Source organism: Periplaneta americana, chromosome 5 (genome assembly GCF_040183065.1).
Source record: "Periplaneta americana isolate PAMFEO1 chromosome 5, P.americana_PAMFEO1_priV1, whole genome shotgun sequence".
Taxonomy (NCBI): Eukaryota; Metazoa; Arthropoda; class Insecta; order Blattodea; family Blattidae; genus Periplaneta; species Periplaneta americana.
Window position 1 is genome coordinate 191,155,099 of NC_091121.1, and position 22,731 is coordinate 191,177,829.

Consider the following 22,731-nt stretch of genomic DNA (forward strand, 5'->3'; position numbering starts at 1 on the left):
TATTTTATATTTTCAATACTTTCTTATCAACGATACACCAGTAAAAAATATGTGTATTTGTACTTTCAATGCGGAATCTAACCATATATTTTTAAAATATTTTTTCGTGGGCAAAGGCATCTTGATGAAGAAAAATCTAAATTTCTCCATTCCCATAAAAAGTAAGAAAAACTGTTTACATGTCAATATAAACTTTAACTTTTCAGCATCAAAATAAACTATGATTTTGATCGTTGGGTGAAAGGGTTTCGGAGCCACAACAGTTTAAAGTTGCTAATTTTATGAAAATACGATAAATTTAAATATTTTTAATTTAAACACTGAAGTTCTGATGTCTCAAACTTTGCACAAAGCATTGTATCACAGTTGTCTACGGATAGAAAAAGTTTCATTGTATTTAAAAATTGCAAGGTCAATTTTCTCTATATTTCGGTCGATTTGATATGGAATAGCCTGTATAGTACCGGAAAGGAGAGAAAAATTATGTCTGACTAGCAGTACTTGGAACAACATATTTTCATTTATTTTGTTTCCACTGTTCTGTATAATTTAACAGTTTGTTTTATTTTTATACTTAATACTTAGATTTCTGCGACTTTTTTATTTTGTGTTATATTATTGTACATTCTTTTTATTTAGTTCAGGTAGTCAGCAGTGACGGGGAACAGCCTGTCTGAGAGAGCCTAGTTTCTTCCACTGTCTTAGTTTCTGTAGTAGGTTTCTTTACAATACGAATTCCCGGTCCCTGAGGTAGTGTAACTCCATATGTTTGATAATCCGAACTACACCCAGTCCCAATTAATTCGGATTATCGAGGTTGTGCTGTATGCAGTTTATTCCAAACTCAGTTGACATGTTTGTTGGATGCTGTGTGCATGGCTGTATGACTCACATAGCGGCATTTGTCTGCTTGCATTATGCATCAGGAGAGAGCTTTGTAGACAATTCCCTGAAATGCAAGTTTCCATATATTCGGGAATTCATAAATAAATAAAAAAAGTTATGGTTTATAATGAAAGAACAAGGATACCCTCAACACTTAATAGATGTAGTGAAAAATATGTATATAAATTCTAAAATAATCATTAACACAGGGGATGACAGAACAGAAGAAATAATAGTAAATAAAGGAGTTAGACAAGGGTGTAGCATGTCGCCAACCCTTTTTAATATTTATATGAATGACATTATTCAAAAATGGAAACTCATTATTAACCCAGGCATAAAAATAAACAGAGAAAGAAAAATAAATATTTTATTATATGCAGATGACGTGGTTTTAATACAGAAAACCGAAAATGACTTACAATACTCTCTCCATATATTAAATCAGATAGCGAAGAACTATAACTTTAAAATCTCGAAAAGTAAGACAAAAATCATGGCCTTCTTGGGAAAAATGCAAATAAGATAAAAAATTATAATTGATGAACAACCCTTGGAGCAGGTGTCCAATTATAAATATTTAGGTTGCGAAATGAGTGTCTACTCAGGAAATTTAAAAGACATAGACACTAAACTGTCCAGATTTAAAATGATATGCAGCACCATCCATAAGACATTAAGAAATAAAACAAGAAAAGAAACTAGAATGAAATTTTACAAAACAATGGCAGTCCTAACGTTATTATATGGAAGTGAAGTCTGGGTAAGTTCGAACAGTACAAAAAGAAAAATTCAAAGTGCAGAAATGTATTTCTAAGGAGAACCAAAGGTTGTACACTAATGGACAAAGTTAAAAATGAAGAAATTAGAACAGAATTGCAGACAGTTTCTATAAACGAACAAATTGAAAGCTACTGTAATAATTGGTTATATCACGTAGATAGGATGAGCAATTCGAGACTACCAAAATTACTGTATCAGTACCGACCGATTGGAAGGAGGGACGTGGGACGACCCAAGAAGAGATGGAGAGATATGCTGTGAGGACGGAACAGGCATTTTGCCTATACCGTGAAGTGCAGAAGAAGAAGAAGAAGATAAATAAATAATGTTTAGCCTGCTAGATCCCATAAGGGCAAGGAGCTCCTGATTGACAGGGCTTGGCTCAGTAGACTTCACTCGTTAGGTGAGCTGCACTTCTTCATTTCTGTGTACTAATCTAAACACTATATGCACTTGTAAGTTCCTTATTTCGCACCACACTACACACTGAGGATGGTTGCTTCTAGATTTCTCCATAGCTGTCTGTCTCTTGCTCTGCTCGTCCATTCTGCTCCTGCCTTCTTCTTGAAGAAATCGGCCCATCTAGTCGTCTGGTGTCCCACTCTTCTTCTGCCAATCCTGGGATCCCACAATGTAAGTCTATGCGTCCATCTTCTGTGGTCCATCCTTACCACGTGCCCTCCCCGGCGGTGACTAGGACGTCTTTCATGCTGGTATGGTTGCGTAACTCCTCGTTCCTTACTTTGTTCCACCTTTGCAAACTTCCAAGATAAATTGAAAATAGTAAAAAAACAAGACTATTTTAAAAGGCCAAGATCTATATATAGACGATGACCTCACCAAGAATGAAACATACTTGGTAACCATGGAAACATAACAACGACGCCATTTCCTCATATTCTGTCGTATACTTCAGTGCTCCACGATTGTGTTCTGTTTTGCAAATCACGTAAGCATGAGCATGAAAGTTTGGAGTTTGCAAACTTTCATGTTAACGTCTTACGGTAATGTTTATGTCAATGCTTATGTGAATCATTGTGAATGATCCCATTTGGTAGCCTGGGCGCAAACTTCTGTGTTTATGTTACGGTTATGTTTAATTTTCATTGTGAATGGGCCTTTAAGAAGTTTGCGGCCAGGTTATCAAATGGGATCATTCACAATGATTCACATAAACACTGACATAAACATTGCCGTTAGACGTTAACATGAAAGTTTGCAAACTCCAAACTTTCATGCTTATGCTTACGTGATTTGCAAGCATTACACAATCGTGGAGCACTGATGTATACGACAGAATATGAGGAAATGGAGTCGTTATGTTTCCATGGTTACCAAGTATCTTTACGGTTATGTTTATGTTCCCATCGTGAATGTTCTTGATTTTACCATAATGTTTACATTTTTAAGTTAATGCTTACGTTATGTTTAATTTTCATTGTGAATGAGCCTTTATGGGGTGAAAAGCTTCAGGACATAAAAATACGCTGTACAGTTAATTAGATTAAAAGCCTTTACTTGTACCAAGAATAGACCTAAATACTACGAAGAACAATGCAGACTCATGGCATGATGCAAATAGACACATCCCAGGATATTGATGACGTTTGCTGCATGAACCATACGGCTGTGGGCCTCATGGCATCTACCATACAGCTTCCAACAAACATGTCAACTGGGTTGCGAATCACTATGCGAAACTTATTCCTGCAGCTGTGTTATGAGTTACCCATACATACGTAAATTTTGGCGTGAGCAAGAAATAGCCAGTAAATTTTGTCTGGAACCCTCTCATTCGGAAATAGTTCTTTTGAAATGCCGTCAATAAGAGAACAACTATGACATCCTTTTGATAGAGAGGGGGGAGGGAGGGGGAGAAAGGGAGAGGGAGGAAGCATATAATATGTTTTTTGTACCCAGCTCTGACTGTTGCCCATCGGCACCAAAAAATTTTCCGCACTTTTTTTTCTCTAGTTGTTACTCCCCGACTTTCTTACAATTACAAATGGCTTTTAAGGAACCCAGAGGTTCATTGTCACATTGATATAAGCCCACCATCGGTCCCTATTCTGAGCAGGATTAATCCAGTCCCTAGCATATTCCACCTCCCTCAAATATATTTTAATATTATTCTCTCGTCTACGTCATGGCCTTCCCAAATGTCGTTTTCCCCCCTCAGGTCTCCCAACTAACACTTGATACGCATTTCTGGATTCGCCCATACGTGCTACATGCCCTGCCCATCTCAAACATCTGGATTTAATATTTCTAATTATGTCAGGTGAAGAATACAATGCGTGCAGTTCTGTGTTGTGTAACTTTCTCCATTCTCCTGTAATTCAACCCTCTTAGCCCTAAATATTTTCCTCAGCACCTTATTCTCAAACACCCTTAGCTTCTACAGGATGGGTATTTTCCGGGCTAGAGGGCCGTAGTCTGTCGGTGATACAACCAAACGTTTCGTCCACTACTCTGGTGGACATCTTCAGTGGCGTGGTACACGTGAGCAGAGAGATCTGCTGTGTGTATCACCGACAGACCACGGCCCTCTGGCCCAGAAAATACCCATCCTGTCGATGCCGGCCGTAAAAGCCTACATTCAATGATTACCCTTAGCTTCTGTTCCTCTCTCAAAGTGAAAGTCCAAGTTTCACAACCATACAGAACAACCAGTAATATAACTGTTTTATAAATTCTAACTTTAATATTTTTCGACAGCAGACTGGATGATAAAAGCTTCTCGAGCGAATAATAACAGGCATTTCCCATATTTATTCTGTGTTTAATTTCCTCCCGAGTATCATTTATATTTGTTACTGTTGCTTCCAGGTATTTGAATTTTTCCACCTCTTCAAAGGATAAATATCCAATTTTTATATTTGCATTTCGTACAATATTCTCGTCACGAGACATAATCATATACTTTGTCTTTTCGGAATTTACTTCCAAACCTATCTCCTTACTTGCTTCCAGTAAAATTCCCGTGTTTTCCCTAATTGTTTGTGGATTTTCTCCTAATATAGTCATGTCCTCTGCATAGACAAGAATCTGATGTAACCCGTTCAATTCCAAACCCTCTCTGTTATCCTGGACTTTCCTAATGGCATACTCTAGAGCAAAGTTAAAAAGTAAAGGTTATAGTGCATCTCCTTGCTTTAGCCCACAGTGAATTGGAAACACATCTGACAGAAACTGACCTATACGGACTCTGCTGTATGTTTCACTGAGACACATTTTAATTAATCGAACTAGTTTCTTGGGCATACTAAATTCAATAAGAATATCATATGAAACTTCTCTCTTAACTGAGTCATATGCCTTTTTGAAATCTATGAATAACTGATGGACTGTACCCTTATACTCCCATTTTTTCTCCATTATCTGTCGAATACAAAATATCTGATCAATAGTTTATCTATTACGCCTAAAACCACACTGATGATCCCCAATAATTTCATCTACATATGGAGTTACAATGTTTATTATCATTATTTATTACAGACTAATAAAATACAGGCTGAGTGGCTTACTTTACAGAGCATTTTTTCGCAAATCTGAATAAAAACAGGTGTCATGAAATATTTGAAGATCATATTTATATTGCATATAATTTACTGTGATCCTAAAGAATGACAAAACAGTGTTTTTCATTAGAATATTAGGCCGTGTTTAAGCCCATACTACACACTAGTGACTTGTAAACTACACACTAGGGAGTTTTTGACATGATTGTATGCTTGAAACATGGTCTTCATACATTATTTTCCGAAAAACCATGACATCACGGTGCAGCACTGAATTAAGAAGGCAGTGTCCTAATGCAGTTTCATTATGAATTATATGGAGAATATAAGAGCCTAACATATTAGAATAATGTTTAAAACATTGTTAAAAAAAAGTACTAACCATGCCAATGTTCAAAGTTAATGTGTTATTCTACATTATATTATTTACATTATTTCACTTCAGAGAATCTTCAGATTTCATCTTCAGATGAGGCATCCATGTTTGTTTAGTGTACAAGTCGTCAATGAAGCAAACATTTTCGTTTACTAGCTATTACGGATTTAATTGCTATGCACTATGTAGCCTTGAATCATGACTTCTGACGTCACTTCCGGCTTTTTAGAAAAATATTTAGTTCACTTTAGCTGAAAATGTACTTTTGAGACATGGCCTTAATATTGCAATTGTTCAGCAAACATCTAAACCAAATTTATTACTTATTATCTACTTATTACCACTGAATTCCGTATTATCATTGGAAATAAATTACCATTGAGGAGTCCACACGTATGGAGTAACGGTCAGCGTGTCTGGCCGCGAAACCAGGTGGCCCGGGTTCGATTCCCGGTCAGGGCAAGTTACCTGGTTGAGGTTTTTTCCGGGGTTTTCCCTCAACCCAATATGAGCAAATGCTCGGTAACTTTCGGTGCTGGACTCAGACTCATTTCACCGGCATTATCTTCATCTCATTCAGATGCTAAATAACCAAAGATGTTGATAAAGCGTTGTAAAATAACCTACTGAAAAAAAAAGGCCATTGAGGAACTTTTCTGGTTTTGTATAAAACCACATTACACTCCATCCAAGGCCGGCCAGCTGGCTTCTGGTCTCACGTCACATGCAGAGGTGAAAGATCATCCAACCAGGACGGAGGTAACGTGGTCAGTATGATCACATATAAGTCATATGGTTTTTGAAACCAGATTTCATTCTCCCCAAATTCATCATGACGTTAAGTGGGCACCAGTCCCATACAGTACACTGCCCGAAATTTCATGAAAAAATTAATTCCTATATCAGGACTATATTATACAAAACTATATCATTATTCTGAAACGCTGAACTATTGCAATTCTCATAAAACAGATTTAAAAAAAAAATCCTGTTAAATTATGTAAGTTTTGGGTGATTTCTGTAAGGTGGTATAGCCTATGTAATAATTTAGGACATAATCTACTTAATTTTATTAGATACGTACAAACAGCCTACTAAAACTCCAAAAAATGTTTCCTATATGAAGTCACTTGCAGTTTCAAATTACCAATTTTGCATTGAAAGTGAGGTAAAGATCAAATCATATAATTTTTCTATATCAAGATTGTATTATAATTGTTAAAGCCAGGTAACTTACATCTCATAGTATGCAGAAACCTGCTCCTACCGGTCACATGGAGTGGGGATTAAGTCATGTAGAACAATGACGTCATGCAGAAATTGAGAACAGAAATGCTATGTTTTGAATGTTGCCTGGCTATTGGTATGAAGTTTAGCTTTGAACGAAACCATAGGACCCTATATAAGAAGTATAAAGTTGATTTTGCACTATACAACCGTGGTTACACAATAACAAATTTTTTTTCTCACCTGAGTAAAGCCTTCCCTGCCATGTATAAAACAGTAATGTATTCTACCGGGTGTTTCAAAATGAACATTGGGGTTTTAAGGCTTTGTAGTATTTATTACATTTAACGTACAATTATAAATAATACACCAAATGAAAGAGCAACTCAAACAGTTTTGCTACAAGTGCTCAATGTGAGCACCATTCGTCACATGGCACACATCGAATCGATAAGCAAGTTCTTCCCTAACCTTGATCAGTGTGTCTGGCGTAATTGTTGCAACAACTGCTTCAATCCTCTGTCTTAAGTCTGGTAGGTCACTTCCACCGTATGTAGTCCATACTACGGAAGGTCCATATGATAAAACGTCTATAAGGTCAAAATGTCCATACGACAGAAAGGCCATATGATATAAAGCGTCCGTTAGGTCAAAATGTCCATAGTGTCAAACGTCCATAATGTCCAAGTTCAAAGGAAAATTCTGCTTGAATAGAAAACAAATTTTATTCCATAACTCGTACAAATAAGTTATTAATCATCGGGAACCGGAGCCCCACTTTTAAGATGGTAACTAATACTTTTAATATTTAAGAGAATTTCTCCTTTTTCTTTGTACCTGTTGCAGTTTCTCACTATCTGGAGAATTTGTCTTTGATTCGTCAAATACGTTTCATTCCCGGCTCTTTAATTTGTGTATGCCTCACTCTTGCTGCAATATTTGTGTGCAAATTCCATTTTCTTCGCGCTTTAGGCACTGTATAAATCGCCAAGTGGATGGATGTACAGCCATCACGCATTGAAGAAGATTGTGCCAGCCTTCTACCGCGTTGTTTGTGTGCTGCATGCCTTTCAGGCTTGGGAGGTTCATGTTCCTGTATCGCCAATATATTTTTGTCCTATCTCTATTAAAGTCATGATGTTGGTAAAGGTATCCACGAAAAGAAAGAAGTGGCTTACCCTTCTGTGATGGCACTAACTGAGGATTTCGTTCCGTCTTTAAAAAATTCAGTTCTGATTAGTTCTGCATTTGAAAATTTTTACATAGGTTACTATAACTACCATGAACAATGGATATAGTGTGCATTATAGAGCTATGGATATTATGACTCTGGACATCAGAGTGAAGTGGACATTTTGACTCTGGACATCAGAGTGAAGAGGACATTACAGAACTATGGACATTTTGACTTTGGACGATTTAACATGGACATTATTCCATGGACATTTTGAGGTATGGACATTATAATCCTGGACTTTATGTGTGGTAACCAGTAGGTCAGCTGGTAGCGGAGGTACATACACACGATCCTTTATGAATCCCCAAAGGTAAAAATCGCATGGCGTAAAATCTGGTGAACGTGGAGGCCATGCGAAACAAGCTCTGTCATTCAGCCTCTTTCGGCCAATCCAGTGGTCGGGTACAACGTCGTTTAACCAATCGCATACTTCCATATGCGTCTCTTTAAAATTCTCCACACACATGTCGCTGAAATTGATAATTCACGACTAGCCTTCCGAACAGATTTCTTGGGGCTATGCGTGAAAGACTCTCTCGCTCGTTCAACGCGCAGACAGAGGAACCAGTGCATGCGCATATAAAACTGTTTGAGTTGTTCTTTCATTTCATATTATAATTAGAGCTAGGGTTCGTATGTAGTAAAAGCTGATATTTTTAGTCAGTATAGTTTAGAAATATGCAAGCCATGCCCCCCCCACTCATATTTTTCATTCTTGTCATTCAGTACTTCCAGTATTTTTTTTTTTTCACATTCAGCAATTTATTTTTTGTATTTTATTGGGTTATTTTACGACGCTGTATCAACATCTAGGTTATTTAGCGTCTGAATGATATGAAGGTGATAATGCCGGTGAAATGAGTCCGGGGTCCAGCACCGAAAGTTACCCAGCATTTGCTCGTATTGGGTTGAGGGAAAACCCTGGAAAAAACCTCAACCCGGTAACTTGCCCCGACCGGGATTCGAACCCGGGCCACCTGGTTTCGCGGCCAGACGCACTGACCCTTACTCCACAGGTGTGGACAGCAATTTATTGATAAAGTTCCAAAACAAATATGTCTTCTGCCTTTTCGTATTTTAGTGTAAATTCAAATAATAATGCACAAATATTGTTCACGTCCAGCTGTCAAAACAATTGGGCAGAGAGACATTGGTGTAGATTTTAGGAAGTCAGAGGTTGTGGAAAAGTGCATGTTATTCACTTAAAAAAGATTTTGGTGTTCTGTGTTTCTTGTAGAAATTTGCATTGTATTGGCCAAGACACTTGATGAATGGATTTTCACTTGAATTTGCACTGTTATAAAACTTAACTTGTTCACGTAATGAGTCTTTCAGAAATGTCATATCCAAATCAGAGTGTATTTGTGCATTTGTTGTGTACCAGTCTGAATTATGTATTGTTCGGAGCACTTTATTTTGAACAATTTGAAGAGGTTGAAAGACTGTTTTTGGAATATAACACTAAGCTGGGGCAACGTAAGTTAGGATTGGTAAAATCAGCATTTTGTAGAGCATAACTTTTCTTCTTAGACTGAGAACAGGAAATTTGAACAGGGGGTAAAGATGAGATATTCTAAGAGAGCTCTTAGATTTTATGCGCTTGTGCCATAACTTATCAAGAGTAATACCAAGATATTTTACATGGTCACTGTATTGAATTTCTTGATTGCATATGATACTTCTATTAGTTAGCGCTAAGGGTCTTTAATCCTCTTAACCACCACTTACAAAACAGCGCGGGGTTTAAAAGCTGCATTGTCTAGTCCTTGTGACTTTTCTTGTATTTCGTGTCTTGTCAACTAGGCTTAAAACCTTCTTAACCGGCATCACATCGTCTCAACTATACTCGGCGTCATTCATAATTCTTACTACATATAAATCCTAGCTCTAATTATAATTGTACATTAACTGTAATAAATACTACAAAGCCTTAAAACCCCTGATATTCATTTTGAAACACTCAGCACTTTGTCATCCTACTAGAAATAATTTTCAGCAGATGAGGGTGTTCATTGTTTTACAAATGAACTCGAGAATTTTCAGCAGATGAGGGTGTTCATTGTTTTACAAATGAACTCGAGTTTTCAACTTTATGTAGTAGATCATGCCGATCAAGCCCTTTTTTAAAAGAGAAACTTTTACCGCAAACTCCACATTTATGCACCTTTCTAACAGAATGAAGGCACAAGTGCCTTACAAGTTTACCATTATTAACATAAGATTTCCCACAGATTCTACAACTAAAAGGCCTTTGTTTTTTATGACTAAGTTTGTGCGTAAGACGAGTTGCATTCGTCTCGAATCCAATTCCACACAAATCACATTTGAATGGTTTTTGCCCTGTATGAAAACGTGTGTGTTGTGCCAAGAACACATTTGATACAAATCTCTTGAGGCAAAATTTACATTTATATGGTTTCTCGCCGTAGTGCGTTCGATTGTGTATTTGAAGAGTAGATTGATTCGGATATCTCTTACCACATATTTTACACATAAATGGCAGTTCTTTTGTGTGCCACCGTTGATGCAAAACAAGATACAAACGCATTGCATAGGTTTTCCCGCAACTATCACACTTAAATGGTTTTCCAACTGAATGAATGCGTTTATGATTGACTAATGCTTGTACTGTCCTACATCCTTTACCACACACACTACACACGAAAGGCTTTTCTCCAGTATGAACGTATAAATGCTTCAGCAGATCTCTCTTTGTTGTGAATTCCTTGCCACATTTCTTACACTTCAATACTCTGCAGTGAATATGCAAATGTCTCAGTAAATTTCTCTTTGTCTTCAATTCTCTACCACATATCTTACATATAAAAAGTTCTGGTTGCTTTTTGCGTCTTTTTCGAGTTTTCTTATGCCCGGTGTATTGTCTATGTTCTTCTAGTTTCTGTGAAGTTGGAAATTTTTCTCCACAGATATTACAGATATTCTCTCTGGTGTGAATGCGTAGATGCCTCTTTAAATACCTTCTAAATGCGAACTGTTTACCACATATATTACATTTGTTTGTCTGATCTCCTCTGTGAGTACGTTGGTGGTTTCCAAGACCGCGCTTGCTTGCAAATTCTAGTCCACACGTCTGACATAAACAATCATTTATCACATCTTTTTTACGTTTGGTGATGATTTTTATGCTCATGATTTGCGTATTAGTATGACGCTGAATTACAGAGTCCAATTTATTCATAAATTCTTCTCCATGAATATTATACTTTGCTATTTGATCTTCCGTACAATCCAGATGAATGTTATACTTTGACAGATGAGCTTCTGCACCATCAATATGACAACGCACGTTGAAACTGAAACATAAAGTTACAGTATCTTCTTACTCATAAATTATGAGTAAAAGTGCTTTTTGACCTATCTACTGGGCATGTCCCCAGGAGATAGACAGAGGAATATGACCTTTTCTGTCGATTATGACTATATCTGAGAAGGTTTGAGGAAAGCCCCCTTCTATTAGATTTTAACCTGACCTGAATTTTGCTATCTTCTGACCTTAATCTCATCCTTGTTTACCACTCTTTGTGTTAGCTTTTTTTTTCTCCTTGCTACTCTACCATAGATTAGGGGAGTGAGTTTCTTTCATCTACCACACGATGATGGTACCTGATTGACATGGTTATGTTTCTGTGATGTCGCATAGAGAAACGTAACCATGTCATTCAGGTACTACCATATGGTGGTAGATGAAAGAAACGCACTGTCCGATATTACCCGATGTCCGATACTACCCGACTCTCCCCTACAGTTAGAAGCCAGTTCTGCAGGCTTGCACAGTAAATGGAAATGTTGGTAGTGAAAGTGATGATAGCATTGGAGTGAAGTGTACGTAGGAAAATTCTTGTGATATTCACTGTCTGTTCCTATGATATAAATTCTTTGTAAACAATTCCATGATAATAATAATGAAAGAAAAAAAATGACCCTAGCATTGTTCATGTGAGTTTCCTTCATTTGAGATAATGAGTTCATATCTATGCTTTGCTTTTTCATTCCCCGATTTTATTCAAATATGTATTATTCATTATCTGTTACAACCCTGTACATGAAATTTGGTTTCGTTGTCGAGCAATAAAACATGTTCTGGTGATGGACAGAAAATTACCCTTTTTTTTTTTTTTTTCATCAGACAAGTTCTTGAGCACTATTTAAATTCAAAAATTATTTTAAGGATAAAGATTTACTCTAGAGTAACCATTTTTTTTATTTTACAGATTAATGTGTATACATGCATCACTAGAAAAATGAAAGAGCTCTGATAAATAGTATTATATTTATGATTGCTTGAAGATAGGCTGTTTTTACCATTATTTTGCATGTGATAAGAAGAAACTTCGCTTAACAATTATTGTCATCAGTTTTCTCTACAATGTACATAAGTCTAATGTGTGAATTATTATAAATAATACGAAATATTTACAAAATTCTAGTTATATTAATTCTCTTCAATCAAGTAATCTAATATTTATTCATTCTCTAACAGCTATACTCTGAGACAAGCCTTAGCAACTCTGCTTCATATAGGTCTAGCACAAGAGAGAAGGTCGCTAAGGCTTGTTTCAGAGTATAGTTAATTTATACAGTTATTATGTGTGTGCGCGCAGGTGTAATTCTTTCATCTGTATAATTACCTGTCTGAGTTAACATTCTCCCCTTCCTCTGTGGTTATTTCATCCTTCAAGATCACCTCTGTCTCACTGTTATTGCATTCTTCCTATTTTATAACAAGAAAAATAACAGTTATTTATTATATAATTATTAGAATTTTAATGTTGTATCATTTCCAGAGAGGAAATTATTTTAATGAATTGCGGACTAATGTTTCTGAATGATAAAGTAACCAGACATCACGGAACACTGGCGTTTTTTTGGCGTATTAGAAATTTTAAAACTCCACAAATCTTGTACAAATTTAAGATAAAGAGCAGTTATAAATCACTTACCTTAATATCAGACTTCATAACATAAGCAAAATTTTCTTCTGAATTAAGATCACCAAATGGGTCTGCAGGCAGCGTGAATTCTACCTCAGTTTTGATGAGATGCTGTAAAAATTGTTGTCACATTAGAAGTTAACTTTAAATTCATTCAGCCAACAGTTTCTATTGAAATCTCCGACGTTGGGAAGATTCTAAAATACTTTTTGATAGAAAATGTTTACACGTGAATCCCCCTCTCATCCCATGTATCCTTGCCATTTCCGTTTCACTATTGTTCCATGGTCTCTGCATCACCATCTTACATCTGCAGATGAAAAGGGACGTAATATGAAGATTTTTCATAATCATTACCAGCCAAGAAACTTATAACGGAAAATTCATAATGTTATACATTATTGACAATTTTTATAGGCATATCTGTACAATTACAGGAAGAATTCATCAAATATTGTTGCTTCCTATGTTTGTGAGACACGAGACAGAATAACATTACATATGTGAATAATATTTTATAATTGAGGCTATCAAGTGCAAAACTCGCCTCATCCAAAATAAAAAAAAAATGAGTTACATATGGGATGTTGTACTTCTTGCTGCTCTCTATCTACTGATATAGTCGGTTTCTGCAAATCTTGTCTAATTCCTCTTCCATAGAGCTCAGAATAATACTATCAAATGCAAAACTGTCCATATCCATAACAGTTTTTCCTGTTTTCTGACAAATCACTTTACCTGGATAAGGTGAGTTTTACATTTGACAGCCTCAATTTATACCTGGTTTAATTAAGTATGTACTTTGACCTTTATTGGATTATTTTTCCATGATGAATACAAATGCGTAATCAACTATGAAAGGTGTACATCTTAATAAGATAATCTATCTTCGAGTTTTAAAGGAAGACCAGCGAATAGGGATTATAAAGAATGGACACTTCGCGTCGGTACCTTTGATGTAGCCGGACCGATTTCAATGACCTTCAAGCCAGCTAGAGCGTCAGATTCAGCTTTCTCCCTAGAGTTGGCGCTAACATCAAACCAGCTAGCAGTCAACACAGCGGAAATATAACACATATAATTAATACACCTAGGTACATTATGTACTCAAATAAAATAAATTGGATCCATAAAATAAAAAATCCTTCATTAACTATAATATCTAGACTCTAGAGTTCCTTTATAATGAGAGTTGAGACGTTGACCCCAACAACAATTAAAATATGTAATGATTTGATAGCGCTGAAAATGGAAAAACAAAACTCTTACGAGAAGTAAAACCATATACCTATATAATATTATATACAAATATTAAACGAATTCGATACTTAATTTTATAATGTATTATATTATTTTACAGTATAATTTATGATATCTGAAATATAAAATATTATTATTACAACTAGTTTGTCACTGAGAAATAAGGAAAAGCTGTTAACTTGAATTTATTTGAAGCAAAGCGTTACTGGATTATGCAATGAGGTAGGCGATGTTTGGATCCTGTGTCTCAACTCTATTATCTTAGCGTATGCTCGATTACACTACCTCTAGCGCTTGAAAGTGGAACTAGCCACTGGCGCATGGAGAAACAAAACACAGGAAAATTCGCTCAGTGTCCATTCTTTATAATCCCTATTCACTGCGGAGACTCCACTCAAAATCATGAAAATTTTCCAAACAAGTTTATTGGCTATTTCACTTCTTTAGAATGTACACCGTGTTTCAAAATGAATATTGGGGTTTTGAGGCTGTGTAGTATTTATTACATTTAACGTACAATTATAAATAATACACCAAATGAAAGAGCAACTCAAACAGTTTTGTATGTGCATGCACTGTTTCCTCTGTCTGCTGTTAGAAAGTGTGTTAAATGAGTGAGAGAATCTTTCACGTGTAGCCCCAAGAAATCTGCTAGTCGTGAATTAGCAATTCCAGCGACGTCTGTGTGGGGAATTTTGAGACGCATATGGAAGTACGCGATTGATTAAACGACATTGTACCCGACTGCTGGATTGTCCGAAAGGGGTCGAATGACAGAGCTTGTTTCGCATGGCCTCCACGTTTACCAGATCTTACACCATGCGATTTTTACTTTTGGGAATTAATAAAGGATCGTGTGTATGTACCTCCGCTACCAGCTCACCTACCAGACTTAACACAGAGAATAGAAGCAGTTGTTGCAACAATTACTCCAGAAACACTGATTAAGGTTAGGGAAGAACTCGCTTATCGACTCGATGTGTGACGAATGGTGCTCACATTGAGTACTTGTAGCAAAACTGTTTGAGTTGCTCTTTCATTTGGTGTATTATTTATAATTGTACGTTAAATGTAATAAATACTACAAAGCCTTAAAACCCCAATATTCATTTCGAAACACCCGGTATATTATCATACCCCAAATGGATTTAGTTCAATCCTGATTACAAATATGTTTAAAGATTTTTTTAAAATTAAGACTGTAAGGAGGCGTAGCATTTAAAGAGCTGTCAAAATTATTTTTTCATCAAGAATTATTTTTTACAAATTTCTGATTACAAATCTAGTAACATTTTGTTCTGAAGTTGGCTTCCTAAAGTTACTAGAAAGATTTACCCAACGAGCTTCTAGCTCGTTGGATTTACCCTATAGATCACAGCCTCTCAGCCTGAAGAATCCTGCATCTACATATTACTTTATTTGTCATGTATTATAGAATGTCAGATCATTGTCCCGATCTGTCCATTATTGTCCTGCAATCCTAATTCCCACTCAATTGTTTTGCCTTTCATGTCCATTCATATTTGATGACTAAGTTCACTACTCAGCACACTACTTTCAATTGGATGAGATGTTAATCTATTGGTAATTTTTTCAGAACTTTTGGAACACTTTTAATTCTTGTACTTCCCAGTTTGTCAAGTTCTGTGTGAATCACCCATAACTAATTTAAAGCAATTATTTTAGGCACGAAATAGTTTTATAAAATCAGTCTAAAGCACATCAACATTTAAGTCAGGGCCTCCATAGAAATGAGTTGAGGACATAAGGGATATATGTTTTATTTGAAGGTAATTTTTTTCAATAATCAGATGCCGCCAAAATATGTTATTTAAGTATCCGAATTATACAGTAGGTGACAGTAGCAGTATTTGAACCTCGTAATGATCTATTCTTGAATATATTAAAAGTTGGTGAAATTAAATGTAATTTCTTTAACCTGTACGAAAAAAATTTGTACGCAGAATTGAAGTTTTGTGTGCAACTTATTAAATAATTGTCAAGACAGAAATGAAGCTAACTTATATGTAGTGTGGTAATGTCGAAACAGTGAAGTGGCTAGGTAAAACCAGAAAGATTTTTCCTTCTTCATTTTTCCATTTTGCTTATGTTGTGAAAATTGTAGATCAGAATGCTTCATATACAAATAACACGAAGTTTCAGAATACTAAATTCAGTATTAGATAGTCTAACTTTAGTGCATTTCTGGTTAATGGACACAACACTAAATATCGTAGCATCAGAGACTGGTGTAAACATTAAAACTGTGTGCGACTATTTTGTATTCTGTAGAGATATCTGTTTCGTAAATTTCAACTTCAAAAGGGACATGTACCGTCAAAACCAAAGGAATGGAGGAAGAATAACCCCAAGTCAAATATTTCCACATATTATGAAGGTCATCAAAGGAATAGGCCTACACTGCTACAAACAACAGGTTCCAAAGATCCAGAAAATGCAACCTTCTGCACTGCAATAAGTGAGTAGGCCTATGTTTATATTATTTATACAAAATAATGCCGTAACTATTAAAAACCATGCTATACTGTTCAATTAATAACTCAAATATCCGCTACTGTATCATTTGAAGACTGCTATATGTGTGACGTCACTCATTCATCGAATAGGTAGTGTTAAGGTACGGTCACACGTCGCTACTTTTGCAGCGCTGCAGTACAAAAAACTGCGCAACTCTCGTACTGCGACGTGTGAACAACGGTGCAACCCGAAAAGTAGCGGCTGCCGAACCTGCTGCCCGCTACTTTTCCATGCTGCTCGCAACTTAAAAGTAGCGACGTGTGAACAGGGTTCTCAGGGTTGCAGCCGCAGCATTTTTTATATCGGTTTTGTTGAAACTTTTGCTGCGGTTGCAACCAGTGTTACCACCCAAATGCGCTAATGATACTTTTATTGTTTGGATATATTTTAATGTTAAATGTGATGAAAATAAATTATTTGTAACAGTTATTAAATACACAACACAGTCTGAGCATAATTGCTGACGATATAATTCATTTTTTAAATTTTTCGTAGCGTAATTCCAAACAGGAGGGTTGCCAACATTGATTACGTGAATATACTGTTGGTTATCATTTAAGTATATAGGCGTTTTTAAAAGCTTTATAGTAAAAATAATGTCAATTTCTGAATACTAGATACGACAGAAAAGCAAATAATAGATAAGGAAGCTTTCGCATGAGTTTCTTAATAATGCGAACATAACCACAAAATGTATATTGAGAAGTCAACACGGAAATGGAAACCTGCAGCATGACTGCGGCTGCAAAAGTAGCGCCTTGCGTGTGAACAGACTCGCAACCCCCAGTTGCAACTTTTGCAGCACTCGGGTTGCGCAGCACGAAAAGTAGCGTGCAGCGCGCTGGCTTACGTGGGATCACGACACGCAAGTTTTGCAGCTGCAGTATAAAAGTAGCGCTGCAAAAGTAGCGACGTGTGACCGTACCTTTATTTGTCTATGGGTAGTAACGTTAGAGACGTTTTCTGGTAAATTACCCGGTAACGTAGGAATCATTGTTGCGCCTTCTCATTTACCTATAGGCTTCTATGCAGAAACAAACCCTCATAACCTCAATACGTGATATTCTGGAGGCTAATCCATATCTTATATTTCTAAACCTGGGCCATAACATTCGTAATGGCTTTTCACAAAATATTGTGGGACTCTAAACGCTGTACGGTACCATTCGATGAGAACTCTTATGTTGAACTAGGCCGACATCTTGGTCTGGCAAATTAATTAATTATGATAAGTAGCAATGCATAACTTCCCCTTATTGCCATTACTTTATTGAAAGAGTTAAACTCAATAATATGAAAACATACCCCAGTACCGCAAGTTACTAGAGGTGCGATCACATCTTCGTGTACACCTTGCACCCAAGTATCAGCATCTTCGGGCTCTGTTTTGATGGTAACCATGTTAGTTTTAGGTGAAGCAAAGGCACATGTTCGATCAGTTAATGATTCTGCAACAGCCATTTTCGTCTTCCAAGTGTCATCGTCTTCAATTTCGACGGGTTCAACCTTAATCCAATCCATCTGGTCATCCATCCTCTGTACCTCTGGTTGTCGAGGCACTTGTTATAGATGGGCAGTAGAATACTAACTGGGCTAATAATTAAAAACATGCAGCATTATCAACTGAGAAAATCAATCGAATTTATGACAAAATGCCTGCCCTAAAATTATATTTTGTAATTCCAACCCTTGGAAGGTTTTGTTTCCGTTTCCCTTGCCCACGACACGACACGACCAGCTTGATCGCATTGAAGTCACTGCCTACAGGAGCATAGTTCTGGGCGTAACTTCATCAGTATCATACCATACGAATTTGCCGCCTGGCTTGCCTTTTCAGGAGTGGATCAGGACAGCACGTTTGCACATCTCCTTTTTATGTTATGTTAAGTTAGGTTAGAGTAATTTTAACTGTACGCTTCACTCGTCATTTCAGTTTGAAAAGAACTTAACCTAACATAAAAAGCAGATGTGCAAACGTGCTGTCCTGATCTACTCCTGCCTTTTCTAGGGTCGAACTTGGGACGAAACCATCTCACAGGCGCATTGTACGCTCTAATATGCAATAACTGTTCATGTCCGACGGGTGGCTTTAGTACCATTCGCGAATCAATCCTGATTTAATCCTGGCAGTTAGGTCCTATCTCCAGATGACTACCTGAGAAACTCCAGGGCCCGAAGCCCCATATGTTGGAAGTCCTATGTCAACATCAGAAACCCATAGCACCTCTAAGATTTTACCTCAGCCTATTTTTAACTATTGAAGATGATAGATGAAATTAAGGGGAGGTGAAGAGATTTGGTGGAATGAAAGATGGGAAGGGAAGTACCCTGATAAAAAAAACCTGTAGTGTCTGCTTTGGCCATCACACTTAGGCTGGGAACTGAACTTTGGTTGCGTACAATAAAAAGCAACATCCCCACCATTGTTTGTTCAATCATCATGTTGTTGTTTTCTAATGCCAGGCGTTTGCAAATGAAGTCATTTGACCTCTTGCACTCCAATATTTTCCAAAGATATTATCATGGTCAGCCACTGAAGCACAAATTTTGAGGTGTTCCGAATCCATTTCTTGGTTTGAGTTGCACAATGGGCAGTTAGGGGACTGATATATTCCAATTCTATGCAATAATTATACGGTCTATAATTCATTATGTTGATGAAATTATAAAGAGACTACATTATGTATTTATTTACCGGTATTTACTTATTTATTGAGAGATTGTTCTAATGAGCTATTATCATTTAGGGAGAGTTACCCTTTACAGGATGGCAAGTAATTCAATCATTAAGACATAATGAGACATAAAGCAAAGGCGGGAGTAAATAAGTTACCGGTACATGTACTAAGTTATGCATAGGGATGTGAAAACAAGAAATAGAGATTATACCGGCTGAAAGGGAACGTATTGCATTTTCAGATATGATTTATGGAAGTATGAAGAACGAGAAACTGTAATAATATTTTGTTCCTTTGCAGACGGTATAAAAAATTCTTGTTAAAATTTTGATTAAGTTACCAATTCCATGAAATTGTTTAAAAGCAGGCCTATTTATTCTTTGTACAATAGTGGAAAATACGTTATTTTGTTTCAAACTTTCACCTACCAGTACAAACCAAAATGAATCTCTTTCACAGACATTAATTAAATTCTTGAACGTGTTAGTATTTTGCTTGAAAGTATTTGCATGTCATGTGTTTGTACATGTCAACTTGAAACAGGTATAATGAATTCTTTTTTTTCCATGAAATGACAGCCCATGAAGGGCCAAGGCTGACCAGCTGACTGCTGGCCTCACGTCCATATGCCTCAGTAGACGTTCATCCAAATTGTTTGGGAGTAACATATGGTTAGCAGCCATTATAGCTGGTTTTTAAAATGTATTTTTCCTTGTAGCATAGCTCCCCAAATTCATCACAGTAGGTGGGCACTGATCCCATACATTGATCACAATTTCTTCCCTGAACTCCAGACTCGATATCTTAGACCATGATGCTATGGCTAAGGATATTTAGGCATTAAGTAGTAGATAATTAAAGAAAAACTATAATTGTTGTTCATGTGTAAACAATATATCCATTCTAGCAATTGAGATGTAATGGGATTAACAAAACATTTAGTCAGCGTGTTTTGTCATCCCCAGCCTCGACTTCTAAGTTGCATTACTCTATTTTAAAAAGTTTGCTTGCATAGTTAAAACTATAACTCAATAGCCCATGTTCTTACACTAATGAAAATCTGCCAAATTCTAATGTGGAGAGTCATCAAGCATTATGTAAACTGTCTTACTACTCGATTGCAATATGTCCTTGTCAGTTTTCTAATATATTATTGTAATATGATTTTGTAATTTTCAATTATTGCTCTTTTATTTATTTCATTAATGCTACATACGTGAAACAAAATAAATCTTACAATTTGAAATTGTGTCAGGTTTAGGGAACTATGTTTTCTGTCATAATTTTACATAACTCTCATTCTACTTCACTTCTTTCTGCAGGAAAAAAAAAAAAAAAAGAAAAGAAAAAAGAGGACTACTCCCACCCCAAACTCTAACTGTCCCTTTCTGCCTATTTATTTTTTTCGCGCATGCAAGTCTCGTCAGTTTGAAGCTGTTCTATACTTACCTGAGACTAGACAAATATAGCTCGGATGTATTGAATCATTGTCTGCCTTATGAAACAACAACAAAAACGGCAATGATGTTACAAGATGCTATTATGCACTTCTCTGTAATAGTACTAAAATGCCTGTATCATTCAGTGACAAACTTGTGACATTCTAAGGTTCATATGCAAAATAATCTTCCAACACAATTACTATACGGTATTTCTTTATTAGACTAATGAAATATAAACTACATAACTTTTGACTTACGATTTTTCTTGTAAACGTATACACATATAAAAATAAAAAAATTGACACATTTCCCATTATACACGCGTTTTCCAACATTTCTTTCTTTATAATGTTATACATGTTATTCTTATTTGTTGTTTATTTTCTTGAATTATCAGACAAGAGCTATATATATAAATGAAATTATTTACTGCGCATCCAAATAAAAACAAGACTTTCTTCACATTTGCATACAAAATATATTTTTGTAATTCCAAAAAGTAGATAACCAATTTCACAAATTGTATTGTTTAAGTAGATGTATGTAATCAATTTTGCAGAAAATAATATGAAATATTTATGTTGGAATTACTTCTATTATTATTTTGCCAATTAAGAAATCCAGTATTTAAAATTGATAGTGATGCTGCATCAACTGCACTGTTATCTATTGTTAATAAAGCTTGTGTTGGTGATTAATAAAATTATTAAAAGATATTAGCAGTTTACAATGAGATTTTCATACGGTATACTTGGCAAATTCTCAGTAACACGTCTATTATGGGGAGTATCTAACACAGCTTTTTCTTCTTTTCAAGCAATATGAATTATGGACCTGGTGAGGTAGTTTCTTAACCATAATAATAATTCTCTTAAAGAACAGACTCCTGGTGATTGTTTGTCTTTAAAATTATTTGCAGTGAGGGAGAAATAAAGATGCTGACATACATTTGTGAACTAGCCTACAGAAAGATAATTTTTAAAGACACATTGATTGCTCTATTTCCATAATAAATAGGGTTACGTAATTCATATAAATGAGTTGAACTTTAGAGTTTGTGTTTAAAGGAGTTTTCAACTGCAGGTATCAATCTAAAAAGTATCTTATATAGATTAGTTATTTTATTTAAAAAATAAAAAAATTTTCCTTTTATCTACTTTTACACAATCACCAGGAATCTGTTAATTTTGAAGTCATTCTTATAGATATCTTGAAGCCCTTATTTTTTTGGAGTTCTTTATTGTAATCATGTAAATAATTTCTCTCATACCATTTCATTCCTAACATGTTCTCATCTAAGAAAAAAACATTTTGAAAAGGATCATTGGAGTTAATTCTGAGTAAACTGCCATTTTGTATTTTTTTAAATAAAAATTCACTAATTTTGTAATAAAAAGTGTTACATTTCATGTGCATCATACCCAGATGAACTGACTCTGAAGTTTAATATAAACAACACTGTTCAATAGTTTGGGGTTAAGATAACAATCACTGTACAAACAGATAGACCAACACTTGTTTATCTCCATAAAAATCTCGAAATCGATTTTTGAAGCATCACAATATCTTTACACTTTGTATGAGAAGGCGAAAATAACATTAAAACTTTTCTAAAAATGCTACGTTTAAGTTCTGTACAATTTTATGTGGTTTTGAAATGCTCTAAAACAGGAAATGTTATTTTTAATTAGTATACTGTATGAGTACTGTGATTGTTCACATGAAATCCAAACCAAATAAATTATTCTCAAATTTTATGGAAACAAAGTGCAGAAACACTAATTTCTTAAACACAATATTAAATGTTGTCAGTCTCAGATCACCAGATG

The 22,731-nt window shown here is 35.7% G+C and overlaps 1 protein-coding gene across 2 annotated transcripts; it reads right to left on the bottom strand.

Moving 5' to 3' along the window:
* Window positions 1–242: 242 nt before the first annotated feature.
* On the bottom strand, window positions 243–18,515 carry LOC138700359 (zinc finger protein ZFP2-like). Of its 2 annotated transcripts, none has more exons than XM_069826939.1 (4): window positions 18,088–18,515; window positions 12,994–13,095; window positions 12,682–12,764; window positions 243–2,429 (listed from the first exon to the last, which is right to left on the bottom strand). In XM_069826939.1, the coding sequence occupies exons 1-4, from the start codon at window positions 18,313–18,315 to the stop codon at window positions 2,336–2,338; spliced, it is 507 nt and encodes a 168-aa protein (XP_069683040.1). In that variant the 5' UTR covers window positions 18,316–18,515; the 3' UTR covers window positions 243–2,335. The 2 variants fall into 2 exon arrangements, with proteins under 2 accessions (XP_069683040.1, XP_069683039.1); XM_069826938.1 differs by lacking the exon at window positions 243–2,429 and adding an exon at window positions 5,132–11,346.
* Between the last annotated feature and the right edge of the window lie 4,216 nt (window positions 18,516–22,731).

What these genes read in the sequence shown, in the direction of transcription:
- LOC138700359 (XM_069826938.1), bottom strand. Translation starts at nt 18,315, where the DNA reads ATGGATGACCAGATGGATTGGATTAAGGTTGAACCCGTCGAAATTGAA. An exon ending in TAGTAACTTGCGGTACTGGG is followed by an intron (nt 13,096 to 18,087) that starts GTATGTTTTCAT and finishes CAATTTTTACAG; the next exon opens with CATCTCATCAAAACTGAGGT. An exon ending in GAGAATGTTAACTCAGACAG is followed by an intron (nt 11,347 to 12,681) that starts GTAATTATACAG and finishes TTTATGTTTCAG; the next exon opens with TTTCAACGTGCGTTGTCATA.